General features: G+C 58.4%; 1 protein-coding gene across 2 annotated transcripts in view; it reads right to left on the reverse strand.

Moving 5' to 3' along the window:
* The window catches only part of DNAH17 (dynein axonemal heavy chain 17), a 104,777-nt gene that overhangs the window by 53,891 nt on the left and 28,280 nt on the right, over positions 1–22,606 (reverse strand). For both annotated transcript variants that reach the window (XM_047833654.1, XM_047833655.1), the window contains 15 exons: positions 20,993–21,133; positions 18,571–18,714; positions 15,706–15,888; positions 12,449–12,703; positions 11,233–11,402; positions 10,432–10,654; positions 9,031–9,147; positions 8,864–8,950; positions 7,668–7,820; positions 5,540–5,788; positions 3,627–3,749; positions 2,011–2,358; positions 1,813–1,904; positions 1,350–1,476; positions 561–713 (listed from right to left, as the gene is read on the reverse strand). In XM_047833654.1, the coding sequence (XP_047689610.1) occupies positions 561–713; positions 1,350–1,476; positions 1,813–1,904; positions 2,011–2,358; positions 3,627–3,749; positions 5,540–5,788; positions 7,668–7,820; positions 8,864–8,950; positions 9,031–9,147; positions 10,432–10,654; positions 11,233–11,402; positions 12,449–12,703; positions 15,706–15,888; positions 18,571–18,714; positions 20,993–21,133 (2,565 nt within the window). The remainder of the gene's footprint in view (positions 1–560; positions 714–1,349; positions 1,477–1,812; positions 1,905–2,010; positions 2,359–3,626; positions 3,750–5,539; positions 5,789–7,667; positions 7,821–8,863; positions 8,951–9,030; positions 9,148–10,431; positions 10,655–11,232; positions 11,403–12,448; positions 12,704–15,705; positions 15,889–18,570; positions 18,715–20,992; positions 21,134–22,606) is intronic.

Below are 22,606 nucleotides of genomic sequence, written 5' to 3' on the forward strand. Positions count from 1 at the left end.
TTCCTTGAGCCAAAGTCGGATGCGTAGCCGACTGAGCTCCCCAGGCGCCCCTGAGAACTTCCTCTTTCCTCCCCCAGTGAATTTGTCTCTGAGCTACATTTCGTTTAGGATGATGTCAAAATCCCATTTGGTTGCTGAGTTGGGCAATGAGACGGGGGTGGGGGGGGGGTGGGGGTGGACAAGGGGCTGCCGGAAGTTTCTGTCGGCAGGAGGTGGCCTCTCAGGGAGGCTAGAGAAGGGAACGGGCCGCCTGAGGTGAGGAGAGCTCTCTGGTCAAAGCCCTAGATCTGACTGTTCGGGGCCCCTCCAGGCGGTCCCCCCACAAGCCCCTGAACAGCTGGACTGTGTCAGAAACCTCCCCTCCCCACCCCTCCTCTTCTGGCTGTTGGCTCACAAGATACGCTTCAGGCTGTGCAGGCGGGGTGTTTCTGGAAATGCTGTAAGGAAGCTGGTGAAGCTTTTATTCGAGAGAGAGACCGTCACGGGCCGGTGGCCGTGCCGACACCCCCTGCCAGAGGTCCCCGCTGTCCCTCCGGCGCGGACGTGCCCGCGGCGCTCACCTGCCCCGAGAGGTCACACTCTTGGTCAAAGTGAACGAACTCGTCTTCCTTGCTGTGCATGCCCAGGCCAACTTTGAGAGGCTTCCTGTCGTCATCGAGGCGGAACTCCAGCTTGCACAGGCTGTCGAAGAGCTTGGCCAGGTGACGGCCCACCTGGGGCGGGACAGGGCAGACACTGGGTCAGGTGAACCAGGGGCCGGGGGGGGGAGTGCGGGGGGGGGGGGCACGTGGCCTGCTTCTCTCCCCCTCCTCTGATCGGTGATGACCAAACACGTGTGACCAACCAAGGGCACAGCGGAGGGCTCTGAGGCGGGAGCCGGCACTGAGAGACAAAGGTCTGTTCCGGAAGATTCCGTGTCCTCGACAAGGCCGGGTCCCTGGGCCACCCCGTGCCGTCCCGTGACTTCACGATTCAAGGAAAGTATAGTGAAATATAGTCGTTTCCCCCACCTGCCTAGTTAGTTACCCCTTTTCTCTTTCAGCAGGGCCTCAAGGAGACCTCTCCTCCTGGCTCTCGGGGCCTGGGGTCTGTTAGGACCAGCCAGCGGGCGGGTCTCTGAGAAGCAGCGGCTCACCAAGCCCCGGGCCTCCAACCCATCTTCCAGATGAGGAAAGCGAGGCACGGTAAGTATGGGACAGGACCTGAGACGCGTCCAGTGAGCGGTCACGGCCGGGCCCCCGGCAGTTTCTGGCGCGGACGGCCTTGTGGAGGTGACGTGCACCCACACGCCTCCACCCCAGCCAGGGCTGCCGAGGGGACGAGCACGGGGCCGCCCGGGGCCTGCCTACCTCCACGGGGTTGTTTCCGTTGGAGAGAATGTCCAGGAGGTCAGCCGAGGAGACAAAGTAGAACCTCGGGAAAGCCAGTCTTTTGGTCTCTAAATATTCCGCCAAGGCCTTTTCGCACACGGCCAGGCTAGGAGGGGGCAGGAAAGGGGGCTGTTGAGGCCCAGTCCTGGGAAGGCCTCCTCCAGCCCAGCCCAGCCCAGCCCGTCCGCGCTGGGCTGACAGCCCCGGAGACGCCCGGCTCGCAGCCCGTTTCATTCAGACCTTCCGACCTGACACGCCGCGGGCGTTCCTCTGAGGCCGGACACGTGCTGCGTGGCCGGCGTGGCGCCCTGTGGCCGGGAGCACGAGCCCCCAGGAAGGGGAGTTTGCTCTGTCCTGGCCCGGGGAGGGGGCGGGGCGCGGGCTGATGGCTCAGGTCCCTGCAGCCAGGACGCCTCTCACCCGGACAGGCGTGGGGACCCACCTCTTCTTCAGATTCTCGAGTTTGTCATAGAGGCCGGGTTTGTTGGTGGCCTCCACCACGTTGGGCGTTTTCACCGCCTCCTCCATCAGGGCCTGGGAAGAGACGGGACCCCCCCGCCCCGCAGGGCGTCAGTAGCCGCGTTTTCTCCGCAGAGCCCTTCCCGCAAAAGCCCGGGAGGAGGGAGAAGGCTGTGCTCGCCTTGAACTGCAGGTCAATGCCGTCGAAGCGCCTGGAGTCCTCCGGCAGCTGGGCGCGGATGTCTTCTGAGCCGATGAAGATGCTCTCCAGGTGGCTCCAGGTTCTCTGGACCTCAAACCAAATGGAGATGACGGAGTCCGCCGTGGACAGCTTCTGCTGCCAGCTCGTCACCTCCTTCAGGAAGTGGGACAGGTACTTGGACATCATCAGGTTCTGCAGCTGGACCTGGTTGTCCTCCAGTGTCTCCACCAGCACCTCGTCCGACTTCAGCATCATGGTGCCCGTGCGCGGGTGCGGCTCGTGCTCAAACTCCATGGTGGACCAGGTGCTGTCCAGGGCTTTCAGAACCTTCCAGGGGACACAGAAACGGGCTCCCTCAGCGGCTGGCAGGAGGGGCCGAGAAGGACCCGGAGTTCTCTGGAACACGGGACGAAGCCCTGCTTTGAGAAGACCGACACGTTCACGCCAGCAACACTGACAGCCGCCAAGAGGGGGAAACAACCCAACTGTCCGTCAACAGACGAACAGACAGGCAAAACGAACAGGTCATCGGCAGGCCGTTGGGCCATAAAAAGGAATGAAGTTCGGACATACGCTCCCACACGGATGGACCTTGAAGACATCACGCCACGTGAAAGCAGCCAGTCGGAAAAGGCCGTACGTTGCGTGACCCCGTTCATACGAGACGGCGGGATGGGCGAATCCATGGGGACGGTGGGTTCGTGGTGGCTTAGACGAGGGACAGGGATGTACAGGAAGGTGGGGGGGTTTCTAGAGGGCGTGGCTTTCTTTTTGAGTTGACAGAAATGTCCCAACGTGGAATAATTCTACCACGTGATGCTTGCCCACGTCTATGGAGAGACAAAAGCCACTGAGTTGTACGCGTTACATGGGTGAGTGCGACAGCATGTGAATTATGGCTCAGAGAAAGCCAAAACGCGACAACTGACACTCGCCAAGCAGGCGAGGAGACAGGTTTGAACCGCAGAGGGAATCCTCCCCAGTGTCCCTGTGTCCCGGGACCGCCCCAGCCAGCCAGTGGCCAGCCCTCCTGCCTTCCCTCCTTCCACCTCTCCTCCAAAGCCACAAACAAGGGTGCTCCATGAGAGGAGAGAGCTCGGGGCAGTTTTAAATGTGCTACCATTGTTGGGGCGCCTGGGTGGCTCCGTCGGTTGAGCGTCCGACTTCGGCTCAGGTCACGATCTCACGGTTCGTGGGTTCGAGCCCCGTGTCGGGCTCTGTGCTGATGGCTCAGAGCCTGGAGCCTGCTTCTGATTCTGTGTCTCCCTCGCTCTCTGCCCCTCCCCCACTCGCACTCTGTCTCTGTCTCTCTCAAAAATCAATAAAACATTAAAAAAAAAAAGCGTCACCATTGCGCACAGGAGACAGAAGTATAGCCGGGGTGGAGGAGTGGGGTGGAGGGGTGGGATCCTTTCCTCAGTAATAAATTCTGGAAGTATCTGGGGGGCGTCGGTTAAAAGAAAGCCCACCAAGCTTTTGTTTTTGTGTTAAGTGGCCGCTGGACCCCATGCTTGTAGGCGGTGGGCTGGTGGGTCAGGTTCAGCATCATCCCATACGAACAACATTGCTTTTGACAAAAACAAAAAAAAAAATACCTTTTCCATCCCCGACTCTTTCACAGCCTTGTCCACGATGTTCCGGACCTCGTCCTCGTATTTGTGGAGGTTTAACTGTAGTAAATCTGCCAGGGTGGTCTCGTCTGACATTTCGAATTTCACCTGGGGGGTGGGGTGGGGGGAGAGACACGTTCCGCATCAGGTCCTTTAGCACGGGACAGACATCTCTGTGCCTTGTGGAGAGAGGCAGGTGAGCAAGTAATCCGGGCTGCAGGGGGGGAGCGAGCGGGAGCTCTGTGCCACCGTTGACGGGCTCCGTGACTTGGGTGAGTGGCCTTTGCTCCCAGTAAAACTGTGTAAGAGCAGATCCCACCTGTAGTGGTCTGAAGGGTCTCCCAAGTTCGTGTCCACCCAGACCTCAGAATAGGACCTCATTTGGAAATAGGGTCTTTGTAGATGTTAAGGATCTTGAGATGAGATCATCCTGGATTATCTGTGTGGCACCTAAACCCAGGCATCCTTATAAGAGAGAGGAGAGGAGGAGAGGAGAGGAGAGGAGAGGGCTTTGAAATGCAGAAGAAAGCCATGTGGTCACAGAGACGGAGATTGGTGGGACGCGGGAGGCAGCCACAAGCCAAGGAACGCCTGGGGCCACCACAAGCTGGAAGAGGCAGCGAAGGACTGTCCCCAGGAGCCTTCAGAGGGAGGGACCCCTGCCCACACCCTGATTTCAGACTTCCGGCCACAGAGCCACGAAAGAACACGTTTCTGGGGTTGGAAGCCCCCGGTGTGTGGTTCTTGGCTGTAGGAGCCCCAGGACGCTAACGCACCTGTTCAGGGATCAATGCTATTGACGTTACTCGCCATTGTTTTTGGGCACTGTTGCTCTAGTGACAGAATCAGGTGCTGGCCTTGTGCCACCCAGTCCTCAAACCCCTTCCACACGCCCTCTCCTTCATTCTCGCCATCCCACGCACATTTCCCGACACCGCTTCTGAGCCCCCTCTGGAAACTGGCTTAACCAACTGATAGAACGGAGCGTCTCCCGATCACATTTGGGAAAATAGCTGCTGGGGTTTCACTAAGTCCCCGGCTGGGGCGTCTTAGGTGCCTGTTGGTCGCCGGCCAGGGGTCTCTCCCGGGGCGCCTGGGTGGGCATATGAAGCTGCTGGCCAGTGGCCTGGAAAAGCTGTGGTCTCAGCACCCAAGTACTCCAGACAGCCTTTCTGGTTGTCTTGTGTGTCTTTCTCCCAAGGCTCAAGCCACACCCCACCTGCTCCCGAAGCCTTTTCTGTCCTTTCCTGCCCTCGGAGAGGATGCCTCCTCTAAACTCAGAATCGCTGCTGAAAATCCCACTCGGGGATCCCGAATATGATGGCTCGTGCTATCCTCCTCTCGCTTCCCTGCGAGAACAGGGAACAGAGGCTGTGTATCCCCCCCCCCCCCACCTCTATCCTGGGCACCGCTGTGGGGCCTCTGCAGAGTAGCTGTCCAATATAGTTTTGTTCAATGCTTGCAGACGGTGGGAACTGTTCCTATCTGCCTCCTGCGGATGTCGATGCCAATAACAGCCCCCCGACTGGGGGACACCCCTGGGAAAATTAGGACGCTAGGGCTCTGTGGTCCCGGGGTGCACGGGGAAGCCAGGAGAGCTGTTCATCCGAGCCGAACTTCCGGAACCCTGTGGACAGCCAACTTACAACCGAAACCGACTGCCGGATTCGCGGGGCCCGGTGCAAAATGAAAATGATGGGGCCCTTTGTTAAAAAAATTATTAGGAATTCCCAGACGGCCACAGCAGAGCGCTGCACGCAGCACGGGGGCCCTCTGCGCGCAGAGCCCCACCCCCCCCCCACCCCCGTGTGACCGGTCCAGGTCACAGGTGCCCGAAGCCGGCCTTGCCCAGGCCCGGCTTCGCCCGCGTCGGGCCAGCCGGCCGCCGAGCGCACTACCTGGGTGGCCTGCATGAGCTGGTGCCAGTGGCGGTCCCGGATGGCGGGGTTCTGCAGCTCGCTGACGGCACGCAGGGACGTGATGGTGTTCTTCACCATGTTGTCCAGCCCCACGAAGGCATCCCAAGCTTTTATCTCCTTGTCCAGGGACCTCACGTCCTTGGCAAACTTCTTACAGTCTGTGTCCATCTGTTCGACGTTAATATGTTTCCACTTGGTGGTCTTCCAGTTGTCGATGCTGGTGTTCACCTGAGGTGGGGACAGCTCACTGAAGGTTCGGGAAGACGGCCGGGTTACCTTCCTGCCGTGGCCCCCCGGGGAACAGCGAGGGTGGTCAGGTGGACAGATACAAGGGTGGCGGCGGCCGGGGCAGGGAGACGAGTTGTACGGATACAACTTAGAAGTCGGCAGTTAAGACAGATTTGGGCAGTGTCCTATGGTGGGTGTTATTGCTCTATTTTTTTTATAGTTTTTTTTTTTTAATGTTTGTTTATTTTTGAGAGAATGAGAGACAGAGGGCAAGCGGGGGGGAAAGGGAGAGAGAGAGAGGGAGACACAGAATCCGAAGCAGGCTCCAGGCTCCGAGCCGTCAGCACAGAGCCCGACGCGGGGCTCGAACACACGGACCTTGAGATCAAGACCTGAGCCGAAGTCGGACTCTTAACCCAAAGGCCCCTCTACTTAACAGGACCACCCGACGTGCTTCGACCAGGAAAACGTGAGTGATGCCTGGCACTCGGGGGCAGAGGCACTTCACCGCCAGTGCTCAACTCCGAGTTCTGTCGCCTTGGCAATCACAGACACGCGTGTGGCTACCTAGCCCGGATCTCTGAGCCGCCCCAGGGCTGCTGGGAACCAGCGCGTGGATTCGGCACGGAAGAGAAATACGCTTTTGCTGTTAACTACACAGAGCTGTCTTTCAGGGCTGTTTGTTAGTGCAGAGTAACCTGGCTTATACTGACTGGTGGCAACGTGTTAGAAGAAACCGGAAGACACAGAATGTTCCCCTGGGAAAAACCCTACCAACAGTGACGACAGAAGACCACAGATCTTCTGGGTCTGGGATGGGCTGAAAACGGGGATGCGTAGCTGGGATCGAAGGGACGAGATTATCGGCACAGGCGCTTGAGGCAGGGAGGCCCGGGCGGGACAAGAGTACTTGTTACCGAACGAGAGAGAGGTGGGGGTGTTTACAAGAAACCTGCCTGGAAGCTATGCTCGGAGGCAAACCTCAACCACATCAGTGGCTCTTTCTGGCAGGTTTAAGCTTATTCTCTATCCTGTTTTCCTACAAGCGTCCTGGCCAGTTCGGTCTGGAGAGCTGTCCCTGAAATACTCTGGCTGTAAACGCTTACTGTTCCCTCCCGGGCAACATAGGCTCTAGTCTGTGCTGAGTGGTGTTTGTCGAGGGGAAGTGCGGCCACCCGTCCTCTCTGGCTTTACCGCTGCCTGCTGGGATGGCCTTCCGACGTAAGAGACTCGAGTTCGGCTAAGTGTGGAAAGTAAGTATGCGTCCGCTCTCGTTAGGAGCGGTCGTAAGAGAGCCTGTGACTCCAGAGACGCCTCCCCCTGTGTGAGCACCGCGTGGGCTCAGTGCGGTCATCTTCAACATTGACCTCTGCCATCCTGACAGAGGAACTAAACGAGGAGACAGAGGGCGCTTCCGTACGGGGGGCCCTGCGTCACGCCGGGAGAGCAGTTCTCCCCAGATTAGCTCGCGGAGCAGATTCGGCTCCGTATAAAGGCGTGATGGTTTTCCCTCTCGCAGGGGAGGAGGATTTGACAAAGATCCTCAAGTTCGATCCCGAGAATGAGAGAGAAGGCTCACGCGTCTCTGCAAACGGGGGAGCTGGGAGGAGAGGCGGCAGGAGCCCCCAGGCGCTCGTGCGCTACCCTTCGAGAGGGGGTGCCTGCGTCGGCCACGCCGTCGCATCCGAGCAGCAGGAGGATGGCGGGAGCACCTCGTCTGGGCGCTGGGGTGCAGTGGGGGTGCAGAGCCCCCTCCCCCCGACACCCGGGTGCTGGGCTGCGGCCGGTGCAGAGCCACCCGTCCCCCCGCCGCCCCGTCCTCGGGTCCCCGTGGCGCTGGCCTGCCCCGTCCACACCTGGGGCCTGCCATCCGCCTCACCATGACGACCATGTCCCAGAGCTCCTTCAGCAGGCGGACCTCCTTGTGACAAGCTTTGAGCTGCTTATAGTCCGGGACCGTGACTTCGAACAGGCTCCCGGACTTGCACAGGGAGTCCATGATGCTCTCCATGGACGCGATGCTCTTTTGTTGCTGGGGGGGGGGGGGGCAGTGAGGGAGGGGGTCAACAGCACCGTTGGCACTCAGTGCCGGCCTCCCTCTCGCCCTCTGCCACGTCCCGGGGCACCTTCTCGGGGTCGCCGCCAGCACCCTGCTGTGTCCCAGCCCCACACGCCGACCATGGGGCAACGGTCGCTACCCTCCCCTCCTGCCTTCAGACGCCCGCTGCTTCTGATCGTGCGGGAAGGCGGTTTAGGCTCAAGGAGTGAACGGACTCTATGCGAACTTCCTGAGACTTCCAGGCTTTCCCAATTTTCACGCTCTATTTTATTTTATTTTTTACCTTATTAAGCATTACGTAGGTAATGCGTGATTGCTTTCAATATGACGGAAGCCTAGGCAAGAGGAGGAAGGCAAGAGTCACCCCAAACCAGGAGAGCGAGAGTGGGCGCTTCCGTGTCGAGTACGCGCGTTGTCTGCGCGGGCGTGAAGGTGGGCTCCCCGTGCGTGCGTGTGGGCGGCTCCAAGAGGCCTTTCGCACGCACACACCCAGTTACTAGACAAGCTCACGCGGATCCCCCTGCAGAATCAGCCCAGGCCCCTCAGGCTCCAGGAGACGCTGAGCGCCTCCCCACTGGGCTCGGGGACGTGACCCTGCAGAACGGGGACCATTTTGGGGACCATCTTGGGGAATGGCAGCCCCGAAGCTGCGTGGGAAGAGCAGAGGCTGGGGGAGAGCACGCACGGGTGACCCTGAAGGTCACATGCACTTGGGGTCTCTTGCGCTAAGTCCTGAGTGCCCCACACGCTCCCCCGTGGGAGGCCGCGGGACCCGAGCCCGAGTGGGTGGTCAGGCCCAGCCCCGTGGAATTTGCACGTTGGACGCCGGCCCCGGATGAAACAGCGGAGACGGAGGGGGACGTGGTGAGAGGCTCGGGCACGGGACTCGGGGTCCGTGGGGACACCTGCGCACACGCACAGCCCCGAGGCCAGGCCCCTCGAGGCCGCGTCCCTGGACGCCCACGAGTGACAGCCTGAGGAACGGCCGAGAGGCACCGGGGCCTCGACCGACGTACCTTATTCAGGGACTTGTAGGGGTCGGGGTCCGTGAAGGTGAACGGCGCTTCTTGCCGGAACTTCTCCCTGAACTCGTGCTGCTTGAGCTAAGGGAGGAGCAGCCGCGTCACCCTCCCCAGCCCGGCCACGTGGAGGGTGCGGGCCCGGCCCCCCGGGATGGCACCACCTCGAACTGCTGGCACTTCCGTCTCAGGATGTTGACCTCGTTGGCCTGGAGGGGCGCCACGTTCTGCTTCACCTGGATGGCCAGCTTCTTGGTGTTTGTCCACTGCTCGGGCAGCTCCTGCGGCAGATGGAGCCCAGGGGCCGTTCCTTTTTCCGTTGTTTCAAGAAACTTCCTATCGCGAAGTGTGACGGACCCACGGGGAATCGCCAAAGGAGTAGAGACTCCTGTGTGCCTCCCCCGGCCTCCCCCCGGGGCTGGCACCTCAAACGGCTGCGGTGCGACCCCCACCCCAGGAAACCAGCATCGGCGCGTTTCCGGGAACCGGGTGGCAGACCTCGTCCGCTTTCACCCCGCGTTAACCCGATTCCACCGGCGCACGAGTGTGCACGCGATTTGTGCGGGAGCGTGTGTCGTCCTAAGCGATCTGAACCCACGTCTAGGTCCCTGTGACCACATCCTCGGCGCGCACACACGGAACTGTCCTTTGCCGGGAAGAACTCGTCCTACGTGGTCTCTGTATCTGCCCCCAGCCCGTCCGTGGGCAACCACTAACCTTCTCCCCATTTCTAGAATCTTGCTAGTTTGAGCACGGCTTTAACGATCAGATGGATTTTTGTATTTTCAAAGTTCTCCACCCCTGAGCAACTATCGGACTTCTAATCGTAAGATGCTGAGGCCCTCCCCCTTCCACCCTGCCCTGCCACGGGGAGAGCCCGGCTGACCCGGGGCCTTCCGGGCTGGGCAGTTCCCAGAGCAGCCACCCCTGTGTCCCTCCAGGAGGAAGCCGGCCCTGCCTCGGCCTCACAGCCCTGCCCCTCACCTCTGCGGGGCCTCCGCTGACCCCGCTCTCCATCCGCTGTCCCCCACACCCAGGGCGGACCCGTCCTGGGGGGCAGGTGTGGGGTACAGGGGCATTTTTAATCCAACAGTTAAAGGGAGGCCCCACTGGCCCCACCCTGGAGGCCGCCTCAGTGTCCCTTCCTCTGTGGGGACATTCCACGGGGTTCCTGAATCCAGAGGGGAGGTTTATCGTGCAGGTCCCGCGTGAGGCCTTGTCCCTGTTCAGACAGCCTGCACCCCCACTGCAAGGCCCCCAGCAGTGGGCAGCCTCCCTCCCCTCTTCCCTGGAGGCACTCCTCCCCTCTTCCCTGCACACCCTCCTCCCCCCACCCTGCCCAGCACTGGGCGGCCTCCCTCCCCTCTTCCCTGGACGCCCTCCTCCCCTCTTCCCTGCACACCCTCCTCCCCCCACCCTGCCCAGCACTGGGCGGCCTCCCTCCCCTCTTCCCTGCACACCCTCCTCCCCCCACCCTGCCCAGCACTGGGCGGCCTCCCTCCCCTCTTCCCTGGACGCCCTCCTCCCCTCTTCCCTGCACGGCGCGGCACCTGGCCACTGTCTACCTGCAGCTTGACATGCGTCTCCTCCGGCATCTCCTCCCCGTAGGTCTTGAGCAGCTCGATGGTTTGCTTCAGGGGCTCAAACATGTTGTCGGTGGCCACCTGCCTCTCCTTGACCTTCATCAGATGCCCCATCACCTCCACGAGACCATCATAATCCCCCTCCTTGAGGGGCTTTGTCAAGCCCATCCTGGCAACTTTCATGAAGGCCTCTAGGTCAGCCAGGCTGTTGAAAGAGAGGGCCCGGTGACAGGCGCCCCCCTCCACGGGGAGGGTGAGGCCCATCGGAGGCGGCGGCCAGCCGCGAGGGCTCCCCCATTGTGCTGCGGGGCCGTGCTGAGCAAGGCAGAGCTCCTGTCCGCCCCCCGACACCACCTTGACCCTCACCCTACGCCTTACCAGCCCCACTCAGACTGGCCTCCTGGGCAGAGCTCAGCCCTCCCATAGTCCCTCCCGGCACCGTGCCCTCAAGGCCCTGACTGCCGCCTCTGGTCTCGTGGGGCCGGTCCCCTGGTGACACATCAGCCTGCTCTGCCCCACCCTCCAGGCTGCAGACCGTGCGTGCTCAATAAACAGGTGTCGAACGAAGCACAGGGTGTCCCTTCACAGCCGGTGACACCTTTCCGCTGGGACCCCCACCCCCACCCCTTGCTGGGGGCCCACTGGCCTCTAAGCCTGACCTCCAGCCGCCCCGTGGCCCGGAGGAGCGCCCACCCGCACCACGGAAGCCTGTCTGTCCGGCTCTCCAGGGACACGGCCCTCTGCAGGGTGGCGGGGGATGGGCCGCGGGGTCCCGGTGCCCACCTGTTGACGACGTGTTCGCTCAGGTGACGCTTGAACATGAAACCCCAGCGCTTGATGATGTTGAGCAGAGCCTGCTTGAAGGGGCGGCAGTCACACTGCAGCCAGCCGTTGAACACCTTGGTGTTCTCACACTTGGACACCTCCTCGTACAGCTTCTCGTAGGAATCGATCTGGAAAGCGGGGCCACGGCTCAGTCGGGCGGCCGCGGGAGGCGGCGGCACAGCACGCGGGCGGCCCCCACCCCCCTGCGGGGCACGGCTTCCCGTCCCAGCAGCCCCGGGTTCCCCGCAGCCCAGTGGCCGTCCCCAGCTCAGGCAACCTGTCGGAAAGGGACGCCATCGGGCAAGGCCAGCACGGCCTCTGCAGGACAGGCCAGAAGCCAACAGGTGAACGCGGTCAGGGCAGGCTCGGGGCACCCTACACTTGGCCCTCTTCGCGCGGCGTTCCATTCTCGGGGCTCTCACGCTCCGCCAGCCGCCCCCACCCCGTGCGGCGGCATCGGCCCTGGTGCGCGTCTCCCCTGGGGGCGGGTCACTGCTGCTCACGGGCGACTCCCCGTCACCGCGCGTGGGCAACAGGTAGAAGTTTGCGTATTAATGGTTTTTCTCACGTTCCGTCTTTCTGCTCTGGCACCTGCAGCCTTGCTGAGCCTGGTGGGACGGTCCCTCCCAAGGCTGGCAAATTCCCAGGGAAGGCCTCTCCCCAGGGAGCGTCTTTCTTATACCAACCAACCCAGAACCCACTCCCCAACCACCCTCTTCGCCCTCGGGGCCAACATTCCCCTGTCCTCAGCACCCCAGGGCCTGGTCCCCACAACGAGGCACCAGCCCTACACCGCGGAATCCACTGACGTGATTCCCACTAGCTGATCCTAGGTCCCCTTGCCCTGCCTCTCCCGAATATTCCTTCCAGGCTGTGAATCACGCCTTCCCCTCTGTCCCTCTGCCTCCGAACCGACCCCAGTGCTGCCCCCCAGTGCTGCCCCCGTGGCCCTGCGGGGCGAGGCCTGCCTCCTCCTCCTGGAACCAGTGAGTCACAGACTCTTCCATGGCGATCATCTCCTGCTCGGTTGGAGTCACCAGACCCGAATAATAATAAAACCCGCATTTTGAAACCTTTCACCGGAGGTTTGAATGGAGCCCAGTGACCTCCCTCCCTGGGGTGTGCGGCGGGCGGCGGGGGGGGGGTGATCCCAGGGGGCGAGGCTCACGCGCACCTGCTGTTGGAACTGGGCGAGGGTGGGTGGCGTCTTGGGGAGGGCCTCCTCGGCCCGGGTGTCCAAATCGTCCAGGGTGGCCGCCCGCCCGTAGATGAGGAAGTTCTTCATGAACTCCTGGGGGTCGTCCATCCACAGGTAGGAGTACCTCTCGAAGGAGTCCTGGTACTCCTCGGCCTCCTTCATGGCGCTGAGGACCAGGTTGGACAACTCCTCCCTCGTCTCTATGAGGTCCGACATGTCCTCGAGGTCCGCCTGGGAGCGGGCAGGAGACAAGCAGACCTGTGAGCGGTTTTGCCGGGGGTCACGGCGTGGAGGTCATCTCTCCGCCCTGCAAGGAAGCTCCCTGCCGGCGGGAGCGTTGCTAACCTCTCACGGTGGGAAAGAGAAATCTGACCACTTGCAATGTTCGCCCGTGAGGAGATCACGTCGAACGTGACTTTTGTCTGGCGGACCCCAGGGTGACTCACACACTGATTCATCCGCGCCGTGCACCTGCTGTGCGCCACACGAGGGGGTGGGCACGGGGGATCTAGACAGGGCTCGCACGGAGGGTCCAGGGGCGGAGTCAGACGTTCACCAAAGAATCCCAGACCCTGAGACTTGCCCTAACGTTCACCCGGGAGGAGGTGGGGGGAACGCTCCCTGTGGAAGTGACCGTTGTTCTGACCCCTGCTGGATGGGGGGGGTGGGGGGGAGGGCAAAAACCAAGAGAAGCAGCGAGGCACAAGCAAAGGCCCTGTGCTGGAAGGAAGTGGCCGTCTGAGGAACTAAAAGGAGTCCACCACGATGGCTAGAGCGGGCACCAGGGGAGGCCTGTTCTGGACAGAATCTTCTGCGTTTCAAGCGACAGAAAACCCAACCCAAGTTGGTTTAAGCAGCAGGAGAATTCACGGACCCACGGACCTGGAGAATCTCAAGGTGGAGGGTGTGTGTTAATTACGGGTTTTATCTTCGTGTCTTAAGATTCGCTGACATCTTCTAAAAAACTTTTTTCATATTTATTTTTGAGACAGAGACAGAAAATGAGCCGGGGAGGGGCAGAGAGAGAGGGAGACACAGAATCCAAAGCGGGTTCCAGGCTCCAAACTGTCAGCACAGAGTCTGACGCGGGGCGCGAACCCACAAATGGTGAGATCGTGACCTGAGCTGAAGTCGGACGCTTAACTGACGGAGCCGCCCAGGCGCCCCAAGATTCACTGACGTCTTAAGAAACCTTGCTGGCTGGGGAGACACCACCCTCCTGGGGACGAGCCAATTCTGAGCGAGACTAAGGGCTCAGGAGCAGGGAGCACACCCTTCATATGCAAACCATCCAGCCCTGGGTCTAGACACCCCCCTCCCCCCGCCCCCACCACCTCCTTTATCCCAAGCCAACGCTCCTCCTATCCTAAGTGCCCCAGGGTCAGGTACCAGGTAACCGAGGTGACCCCTGGGCCTCAGAGTCACTGACGTCAGTGCAAACTGGCCAGTTCTGAGCTGTTTCCCTCACCAGCCTTGCCTCTCCTGCAGAAACCCCACAAAAGTCTCTGGCCTGGGCTCTCTTCCTCATTCCTGCTTCTGCCTCCCGACTGCACCTGCTTGGATCTCTGCCACCCCGCGGGGCCCGCCAGCCTCCCGTTTCTTTTTTTTTTTTTTTAAAGATTTTTTTTTTCAACGTTTATTTATTTTTGGGACAGAGAGAGACAGAGCATGAACGGGGGAGGGGCAGAGAGAGACGGAGACACAGAATCGGAAACAGGCTCCAGGCTCCGAGCCATCAGCCCAGAGCCCGACGCGGGGCTCGAACCCACGGACCGCGAGATCGTGACCTGGCTGAAGTCGGACGCTTAACCGACTGCGCCACCCAGGCGCCCCAAGGCCTCCCGTTTCTATGGGAACTGTGAGCAGCACTAACTTTCCTCTCAACGGCACCGGCCTCTCCGCATCGCCGCTCAGTCACCTCCGTAAACTAAGATCCCACAGGTAGGAATGAGACCGGTGTGTGTGGGGGGGGTGCAAGGCCTGGGGCGTGGCATGATCAGTAGGATCCTTGTCTTACTTTGCTCTGTCCTCCTCCACGTGTGGCTTCCTCAGCAAATGAATCCCCTCAGAGCCCCACGGAGGCTGCAGGAGCTCCAGACTCGCATCCTGCCAGACTCCGGAGCTCACGGGGTCCCACGTCCATACCTGAGCGAATGTCTGGTGACAGACTCTATTCTGGGCTCTGTGTGCTTGCCGTGTGCACTTGGGCCGGGCTCGTCCCCTTCCTGTGGCTCAGAAATCCTCAGGCCGTCTTCTTTGCCCGATACCGTCAGCCTGGAAATCCCCTCCTCACCCTTCAAGACTCCGTGCACACTCAGCTCCTCTGGGAAGCCGCCCTTGACCTTGCCAGTTATCTCCTCTGTGTACCCACCTCACCGCACGCGTGCACGGGCACACACGCTCACACACAGGCACACACACACGCACGTGTGCACACACGCCTTCCTCCCTAACAGTACAGAGCTTCTTGTTGTAAATATCTGTTATTGCAAAGAATTCATGCCCGTTACCAAACTTCAAGCGGTGCTCACGTATATGAAATAAAAAACAACCTTGCACCCCCTGTCCCGCCCCGACCCCTCACCGTCCCCCATCCTTAACCCCATCCTGTTTCCAGAGGTAAGCACTCTTAACAGTTCGGAGTGTATCCACAGAAATACAGACTTTTGTTTGTGTCGACGGATGAAATCGTATTCTACGCGTTGTGCCACAACTTGATGAGCACTTAACGACCTGTCACCAGCCTCTTTCCACCCCTGGCTCATGTTTGGGACTCAGCTGGCTGTCCTTGTGCGGATGGGCCCGAATCTACTGGAATCTACTGGAGAGCTCCCTTCTTGGAGGGCATTTAGGTCTTTTCCAGTTGGGGTTTCCCTGTTATACAGACAACGCTCTGACAGACACGTCCTCAGACCTCCCTCCAGGGGGAGCCTAACTTCCTATGCCTTTTTGTGTCTGGAGAATCCGCTCTGACTGGGTCTTGTTTCCAGGTGTTTAATGCATCGAGGGTCCGAGGATGTGCGAGCCAGGGAAGCGTGTTGGTCCAGATGCCCGAGTACTGAGGGACTCACAGGGTTAACCTCCAGAAGGGAGCAAACTACCAGCCCGCGGGGTAAGAGCACACTCTTGCCAACTTGGTGGGGTGGGGGCGCGTCGGGGAGGTGACCGGAACAGGGGAGCCGTAGGAGCCTCTGCAGGGGAGGAAGGTGGGGCCGGGTGAGGCCCGGACTGACCTTGTAGCTCATTCGGTTCTTGGCCAGCCGGGGGATGAGCTTGGCTGCAGTGTAGATGTCGTTGATCAGGCCCTCAATCAGCATCAGGAAGCCATAGTCGGGGCCCAACTCCAGGGACGGATTGAAGACCAGCCCGTCCTCGTCCAGCTGCATGAGGACCTCAAACAGCGGTGCCACGCTCCCCTGGAAGAGATGGTCCCGGGCTCAGTACCTCGAGCTCGGATGAACCGCTCCCAAGGTCCCAGTGTTCCCTCCGGGCACCACAGGGCTGCCCCGGGCCGGCCGGGAGCACTTGGGGGAGCACGCCTTCCCGGGCCCTTTGAGCTGCAGGGCCCAGAGCAGGCTGGAGCAGGGGACCCCCCACTGCCTCACTGCCAAGCCTGTATCTGTCGCTCACCAGCTGCGTGGCCTCCCAGGCTCCCCAAAACCATAAAATGAGGATAATCTTGTATAGAACAGAGACGCCAACTGTCCCCGTCTCTTGAGGTTATTATGGGGACTAAGTAAGACAGTAACGCATGAAGCGTGGGAGTGGTGGCCGGTGAGTGTGAGTGGCCCACAGTGCATGGTGGGCTGGGGGTGGGGGGGTCCCAGCTGGGCAGGACGGGCTTCGCTGCGCTCCAGAAAGCACAGCCCTCCTGCCTCTGGAGGCCCCTGGCTCTAGGTAGTTGTGCGGTGAAGCACCTTTGCCACAGAACTCATTGATGGTCGAACAGCTTTGCCATAAAAGATTAAAAAAAAAAAAATAGCCCGTTGGTGGTTTGTTCTCAGAGGTGTCTGCGTTTTTATCACACGATATAAACCTCGGCTAGCCCTCGCCGTGGGTGCCAGGGGAGGTCAACCGCGGGTGTCAGCGTGATGGAAAACACGGTGGTGAACTTCCTGGGAGTGTGAAACAAGGCTGGGTAAAGCCAGGTTGCACGCTCCACTCTCCTAGAAACTCAGTTACGACGCGCGACGGCATCAGCATTTTCCCGTATTTCCTGCAGAACGCTGGGTGCCTATCAACCTACATGTGACGGTGTGCCAAGGGGACACGTCAGCGGAGACGCTTTCACGGGGCAAATACCATCAGTTACCAATTGGCACCCTAGTATTTGGAAAACGGATACCTCTCTTAAATGAAGGAAGAAATTTATTTATTTATTTATTTATTTATTTAATGATTTTATTTTTGAGAGAGAGAGAGAGAGACAAAGCATGAGTGTGGTAGGGGCAGAGAGAGAGAGAGAGAGAGAGAGACAGACAGACAGACACACACACACACACACACACACACACACACACACATACACACACACACACACACAGAATCCAAAGCAGGCTCCAGGCTCTGAGCCATCAGCACAGAGCCCGATGCGGGGCTCAAACTCACAGACCGTGAGATCATGACCTGAGCCAAAGCCGGACGCTCAACTGACTGAACCACCCAGGCGCCCCAGAAGAAATTATTAATATGATTAGTTTTGTCCTCTTTCATGGGGGCCTTTTTAATGTCCCTCTTTTATCTTTCATGGCAAAATTGCCTTGTGGCCAATTAGCGAAGCAACTAAAACACCTGCTGTGGAATACCAGCCACCAGGTGGGTCGGCCTCAGCTGTGCCCCAGCAAGGACAGCCAGCCACTGGGCTTCCCGTTCATAAAGCACGTGTGCACCGCAACCCTGTCTGTTCCTGGATCCCCCTTGCGAGGCTGCATGGCTATGGGTGATGGCCTCATTTGTAAGGTGACCCGATGGAGGTTAGCCCCACACCAGCGATGCTCCCAGGATGGGCCAAGGCCCACGGGTGGCCATGAAATCCACTCCACGGCTGCTAGTGTTCTTCTAAACACAGTCCCACGATGGCCCTGTGGGCGATTGACTTGAGAACCCAATACAACCAATGGATGGCGTCTACTGGCGTTTAAGTGAATTGCTAACCGGCACAAAAGGTCAGTTGCCACCAACTCAGATGACCAGGCTTTTCTAAAGCCTCTGACTCAGGGCTCTGCTCTTGCTGCTGGGCCGCGTGTAAATATGGGGACTCCCTGGGACTTTTGGAGAAGGACATTTTGTCATCAGGGGATCGTCATGGTTTTGATGGTGACTAACTATAAATTACAGAACTTGCTGACATTTTGCATCACTGTGGGTTGCTTGGTGAACCTTAGAGTCGGTAGTAACGATGACGATCCATCAACAGAATTTTGGGTCTGCGACTGTCTGGTGACACCCGGCCTTTGAGACGTACGTGCTGGGCTCAAGCATGAACCATCCATCTCTGCAGCTGGTCCGAGGGCGCCTCGCTGTCCTTCCCACTGTCTTTTCCAGTGGGTGCACTGGGTGGGCCGGGGGATCGTTGATCTTGCCCTACTAGCATATTTGATAGCATTTGGGAACTACTGTAATGAAAAAGACATGGCTCGGGGAGGGCTGGCCCACGGGGAAAACGATGGAGAACATTCGGGGATGAAATCAACCAGCACGTCCTCTTTGCCGACCTGCTTTACACTCCCGCCCGCCCCGCGGAGGGTTGAGTCGGTTGGTAGCTGATGTTGCCGACAGGAGGGTACGCCCTGCCCAATCCGTAAGACTAGGGGGCCAGCGGTGCCTGCTTTCCCTCACCTAGCGGCAAGGCAGGGCCTGGCGGATGTACGGTGACCAGATGCCCTGAGTGCTGGGGCCTGAAGAGGGTCCTGGCATGCAGGAATCTCAGTTTCAAGTCCAGGGTGAGGAGTTCCCCCTACGCAGGTTTTAAGGTCTGTTTACTTGTAACGTGATAGCCTGGTCTATGCAAACTATAGATTGCAAAGTAGACCTTGCTCTACAGTTAAAATACCGTAAGTACAGCACAGATGTATGTGTATCTTATGTTTATAACTCACATCCGTGACCATGTTGTCCATTAGGTAATTCAGAGATTTGCGGATGAAATGGTCAAATTCGTCCAGGACCATGTCGTCAATGTAGTCGATGTAGTCTTTCCAGGACTGGCTCGTCGTATCTGCTCTGAACAGCTCAGCATTTTCCTGCGAACAGAACCACACAGTCGGCTGACGCTTCGTGGATTCACCTGCTCCTTCGTCAACCGACTCACTAGGGGACTCTCTGGACTACTCTTGTCCCTGTTCACATACTCCAGGCACACGGGGTTGCTTTCAGCTTCTTGAAAGTGCCGGGCTCTTTGCTACGTCAGAGCCTTCCCACAGGCTGCTTCCCATTCTTGCCAAGCCTTCCTTCTTCTAACCTTTTAGGTTTCAGCCCAAATGTTACCTCCTCACAAAGGAAAGCCCCCCTACCTCCCCGTTGGACACACCCTATTCATCTCAGATTTGGCTTCTGTTCCTGCCTCTTACCTGTAATCCCTCTAGCAATCCATTATTTGTGCCTACTATAGCACAGATGCAATCCTGAATTATTGAATTTATTTGTGTTTAGTCTGTACCTCCCCTTAATACCAAGCTACATGAGTTCATGGATTGACTGTCCTTTCCACCGCTGTACCTTCAGCTTGTGGCAGGATGCTTGGGACAAAGCAGGAGCTGGTGAATGAGTGGATAGGTGGGTGGAATGATGAGTGGATGGGTGTTTGGATGGATGGATGGATGAGTGGGTGGACAGATAGGTGGATGGGAGGATGGGTGGATGGGAGGATGGGTGGATGGATGATTAGATGGCTAGATGGATGAGTGGTTGGATGTGTGGATGGATGGATGGATGGATGGATGGATGGATGGATGGATGGATGGATGGATGGTTGGTTGAGTGGGTGGATGGATGGATGGATGGATGGATGGATGGATGGTTGGTTGAGTGGGTGGATGGATGGGTAGACGGATGGGTGGATAGAAGGATGGGTGGATGAACAGATGGATGAATCTGTAAAACACTGAGAGCTATAGGGTAAACAAAGATGAATATGGCCCAGTCTGCACCCTCAGGGCAGTTATCTTCTAATAGGGGAAAGAAGACACAGGCGTAAGTAACTTCAGCCTAAGGCAGAAAGAAATGGTTCAGATGATTATTATGTGCATCGAGGACTCTGGCAAATGGGACAACAAAGCCTTGCCCCCTCAGCTTGCTGGCTTCCACTTTTCCCAGGTTCCTATTCCCCGGCGCGCTGCCTCCTCTCTGTCCTCTTTCTGTGCCATTGTGTTGTGGACCCTTCCCTCACTCCAGCCAAATTTCTCTCTGCTTTGCCCACTTCCAACACATCTGAGAGCGTTAACAGGTTAACTGGTCAACGCTTCCAAGTAATATGTTTGCAGCTACACAGTTTAATTTAGTGGGAGCTTCCGGCACCAAGGCAAAGGGGAAGGAAGAGGGTCTGGAAACGAGACAAAATATCTTCTGATCCAGTCAAGTAACTCCACTGGGGCAATGGCCTTGTAAACAATGGCTTGACCATGAGAACAGCCAATGAGAGACCCTCCTCCCGGGCGGGGCGGTGGGTGGGGGGGTGGGTGGTGGTGCTGCGGTCTGTCTGGGTGTGGTGATCCATCACTGAAGTCCACATCCATGATTTGTACCAAGCATCAGAAAACCCAAAAACAACTGCCCTGAAAATATCTTGAGCTCAAGGTAGAATCTTCTTTTTGGGGGGCCAAGGCAGAGCTCCACCTCTCATATGTGCCTCAGAAACAAGCTAAAACGCAAGCTGGATCAAACGGCGGCCAGTGAGGAAGGTGAGAACCCCCGCGTCGTCGGGAACCTGGGTAGACCTTCCAGGGGCGCCAGGCTACCGCTTCTCCTTCTCCCTCAGAGTGCCCCAGCCAGGACAGAGGCCCACGGCCCCTTGAGGCTGTTGGCAACAAGGCACAACCTATGCTTGGGGCAGCCCAGCAGGTGAGTGCTCTCACATCCCCCCGGTCGGAACGTGTCGGCACCGGGACACCAGGCACACACGTTCCACATTCCTCACCCGCGTTTACGTGTTTCGTTTCCTCCTCGCGCTCATGTCGGGAAAGCGCCAAGGACAACAGAGACACACGGCGCCTGTCCTCAAGCAGCGTAACCCAGGGAAACAAGATTTGCTGACCTTGTACGACGATGTCACTTGTCTATACCACTTTTGTGCAGGGTAGGGCGTGCCGACCCCTTAGCACGGAGGAGGGCAGGCCCATAGCAAGAGAAACTCGTTAATCGAGGGTATGTTTACCATAGTCTGTCTGCTTTCTGCAAGCGAGACTCTCGGAGTAAAGAGAGTAACTTCCGTGACCACTAAAGTAATTTTTGTGGCATCTCTGGCTCTCCCTCTTCTACTGAAAGTGAGTGGCCTCTCGAAGCGCCTTCTGGGTGAGTCCTTACCATGACCATGGCTTGAATCTTTACACCGGCGTCCTTGACCGCAGTGTAGCGCTTGTTGAGATTGACCATCCTTCCGTCCAAGTCCAACAGGGCCTCCTTCTTATTGTCCTTTCTCTCAAACATCGGGTTGGCCGACCAGTCCTGCAGGGCACAGGTGGGAGTGAGGAAAACATATGGGGAAAACACCTGTGGTCTTGTGCCTTCGCTGCCTGCTCGTTGATGCGAATGTCCTTGTCCCTCGGAGAGGCCTGGGGGCCCCTGAGGACACTTGAGCAGAGAGCTTAGACGGTTTGCCTAAAAGCCAGGCAGAGCCTCGGGGGGTGGGGTGGGGGTGGGGGGGTGCAGGGAGACCACTGGATGGCTCTACCTGCCTGACCAGGCCCAAGAGGAATCACCCTGGGGCAGGCATCTGTGGTGAGGGGTGTGTGGTCAGAGCTGGGCAGAGCATCCATGGCTCCGAATAGCAGGCCCAGGGGGAGGAGTCCCTCTTGTGGGGACAGCTGACCTACTGCTGGGTCGGGGGAGCGGGGATAGGGGGTTCTGACCCTCCTATAATTGGGACCTCTACTACAAGGATTCTTGTTATCGGCAATTACGATATTGATTTTGCTCTATTATCCAATAGTTAGATCTTTTTAAAAAAATTTTTTTAAACATTTTATTTTTGAGAGCAAGAGAGACAGAGTGTGAGCAGGGGAGGGGCAGAGAGAGACACATACACATACACACAGAATCCGAAGCAGGCTCCAGGTTCTGAGCCGTCAGCACAGAGCCCAACACGGGGCTCGAACCCATGAACCATGTTATCATGACCTGAGTGGAAGTTGGATGCCCAACCTACTGAGCCACCCAGGTGCCCCCTTTTTTTTCATTTTAAATTCTCATCAATACACACAGCAACAAAACACTGAGTGGGAAAAGTTTCTGGACAAAACCCACACCCCCTTGGCCCCATGTCTTCCTGTCTCTCCATCCTGGTCCCCACTGGAAACTTAGGTTGCCCCAGCACTCGAGATGGTTTGTGGGACTCTCTGTGTCAGACTGAGTCATGTCTAGACCGTCTTGTGACTCGAGTGTGAGCAACCAAGGTTTAGCTCACCTGCCTCTCCCTTCTCCCCAGTATTTGAGAATTACATGTGCCTTATTTATTTTTTTTGCATTATTTATTTCAGGTCTAATAGACTGACTTGAATTGTTTTCTTTTCCAATTACTTGGTTTCCTCATGCAGCCGGGGAGTCAGATACTATTTACTGTCTTGTTTGGGTTGCTGTTTTTGGATGGAGTAATCCGTGTGAGGGCCTGGGCGAGCCAGACCCCACTTCTGCACCCAAACCCTGAGTGAGGTGGCCCTCCATCCACCCCCTCCCTTCTGGCCGGGCTGCAGCTTCTGAATGGACGTGTAGAGGACACGGCTGGGGGCAGGGCCCTGAGGCCAGCACGAGGGGCCCGGTGACTGCTCCCCCTGTAACTGAGATTAACGTGGGAGGTGAGAAGGGCCAGCCAGATGAGATCGGGCCCCTTGATGGGATTAGTGTCCTGATAGGAAAAGGCAGAGAGACTAACTGTGTCCTCACCATGTGAGGCAGGAAAGGAGCCCTCGCCATCAACTACAG

Source organism: Prionailurus viverrinus, chromosome E1 (assembly GCF_022837055.1).
Source record: "Prionailurus viverrinus isolate Anna chromosome E1, UM_Priviv_1.0, whole genome shotgun sequence".
Taxonomy (NCBI): Eukaryota; Metazoa; Chordata; class Mammalia; order Carnivora; family Felidae; genus Prionailurus; species Prionailurus viverrinus.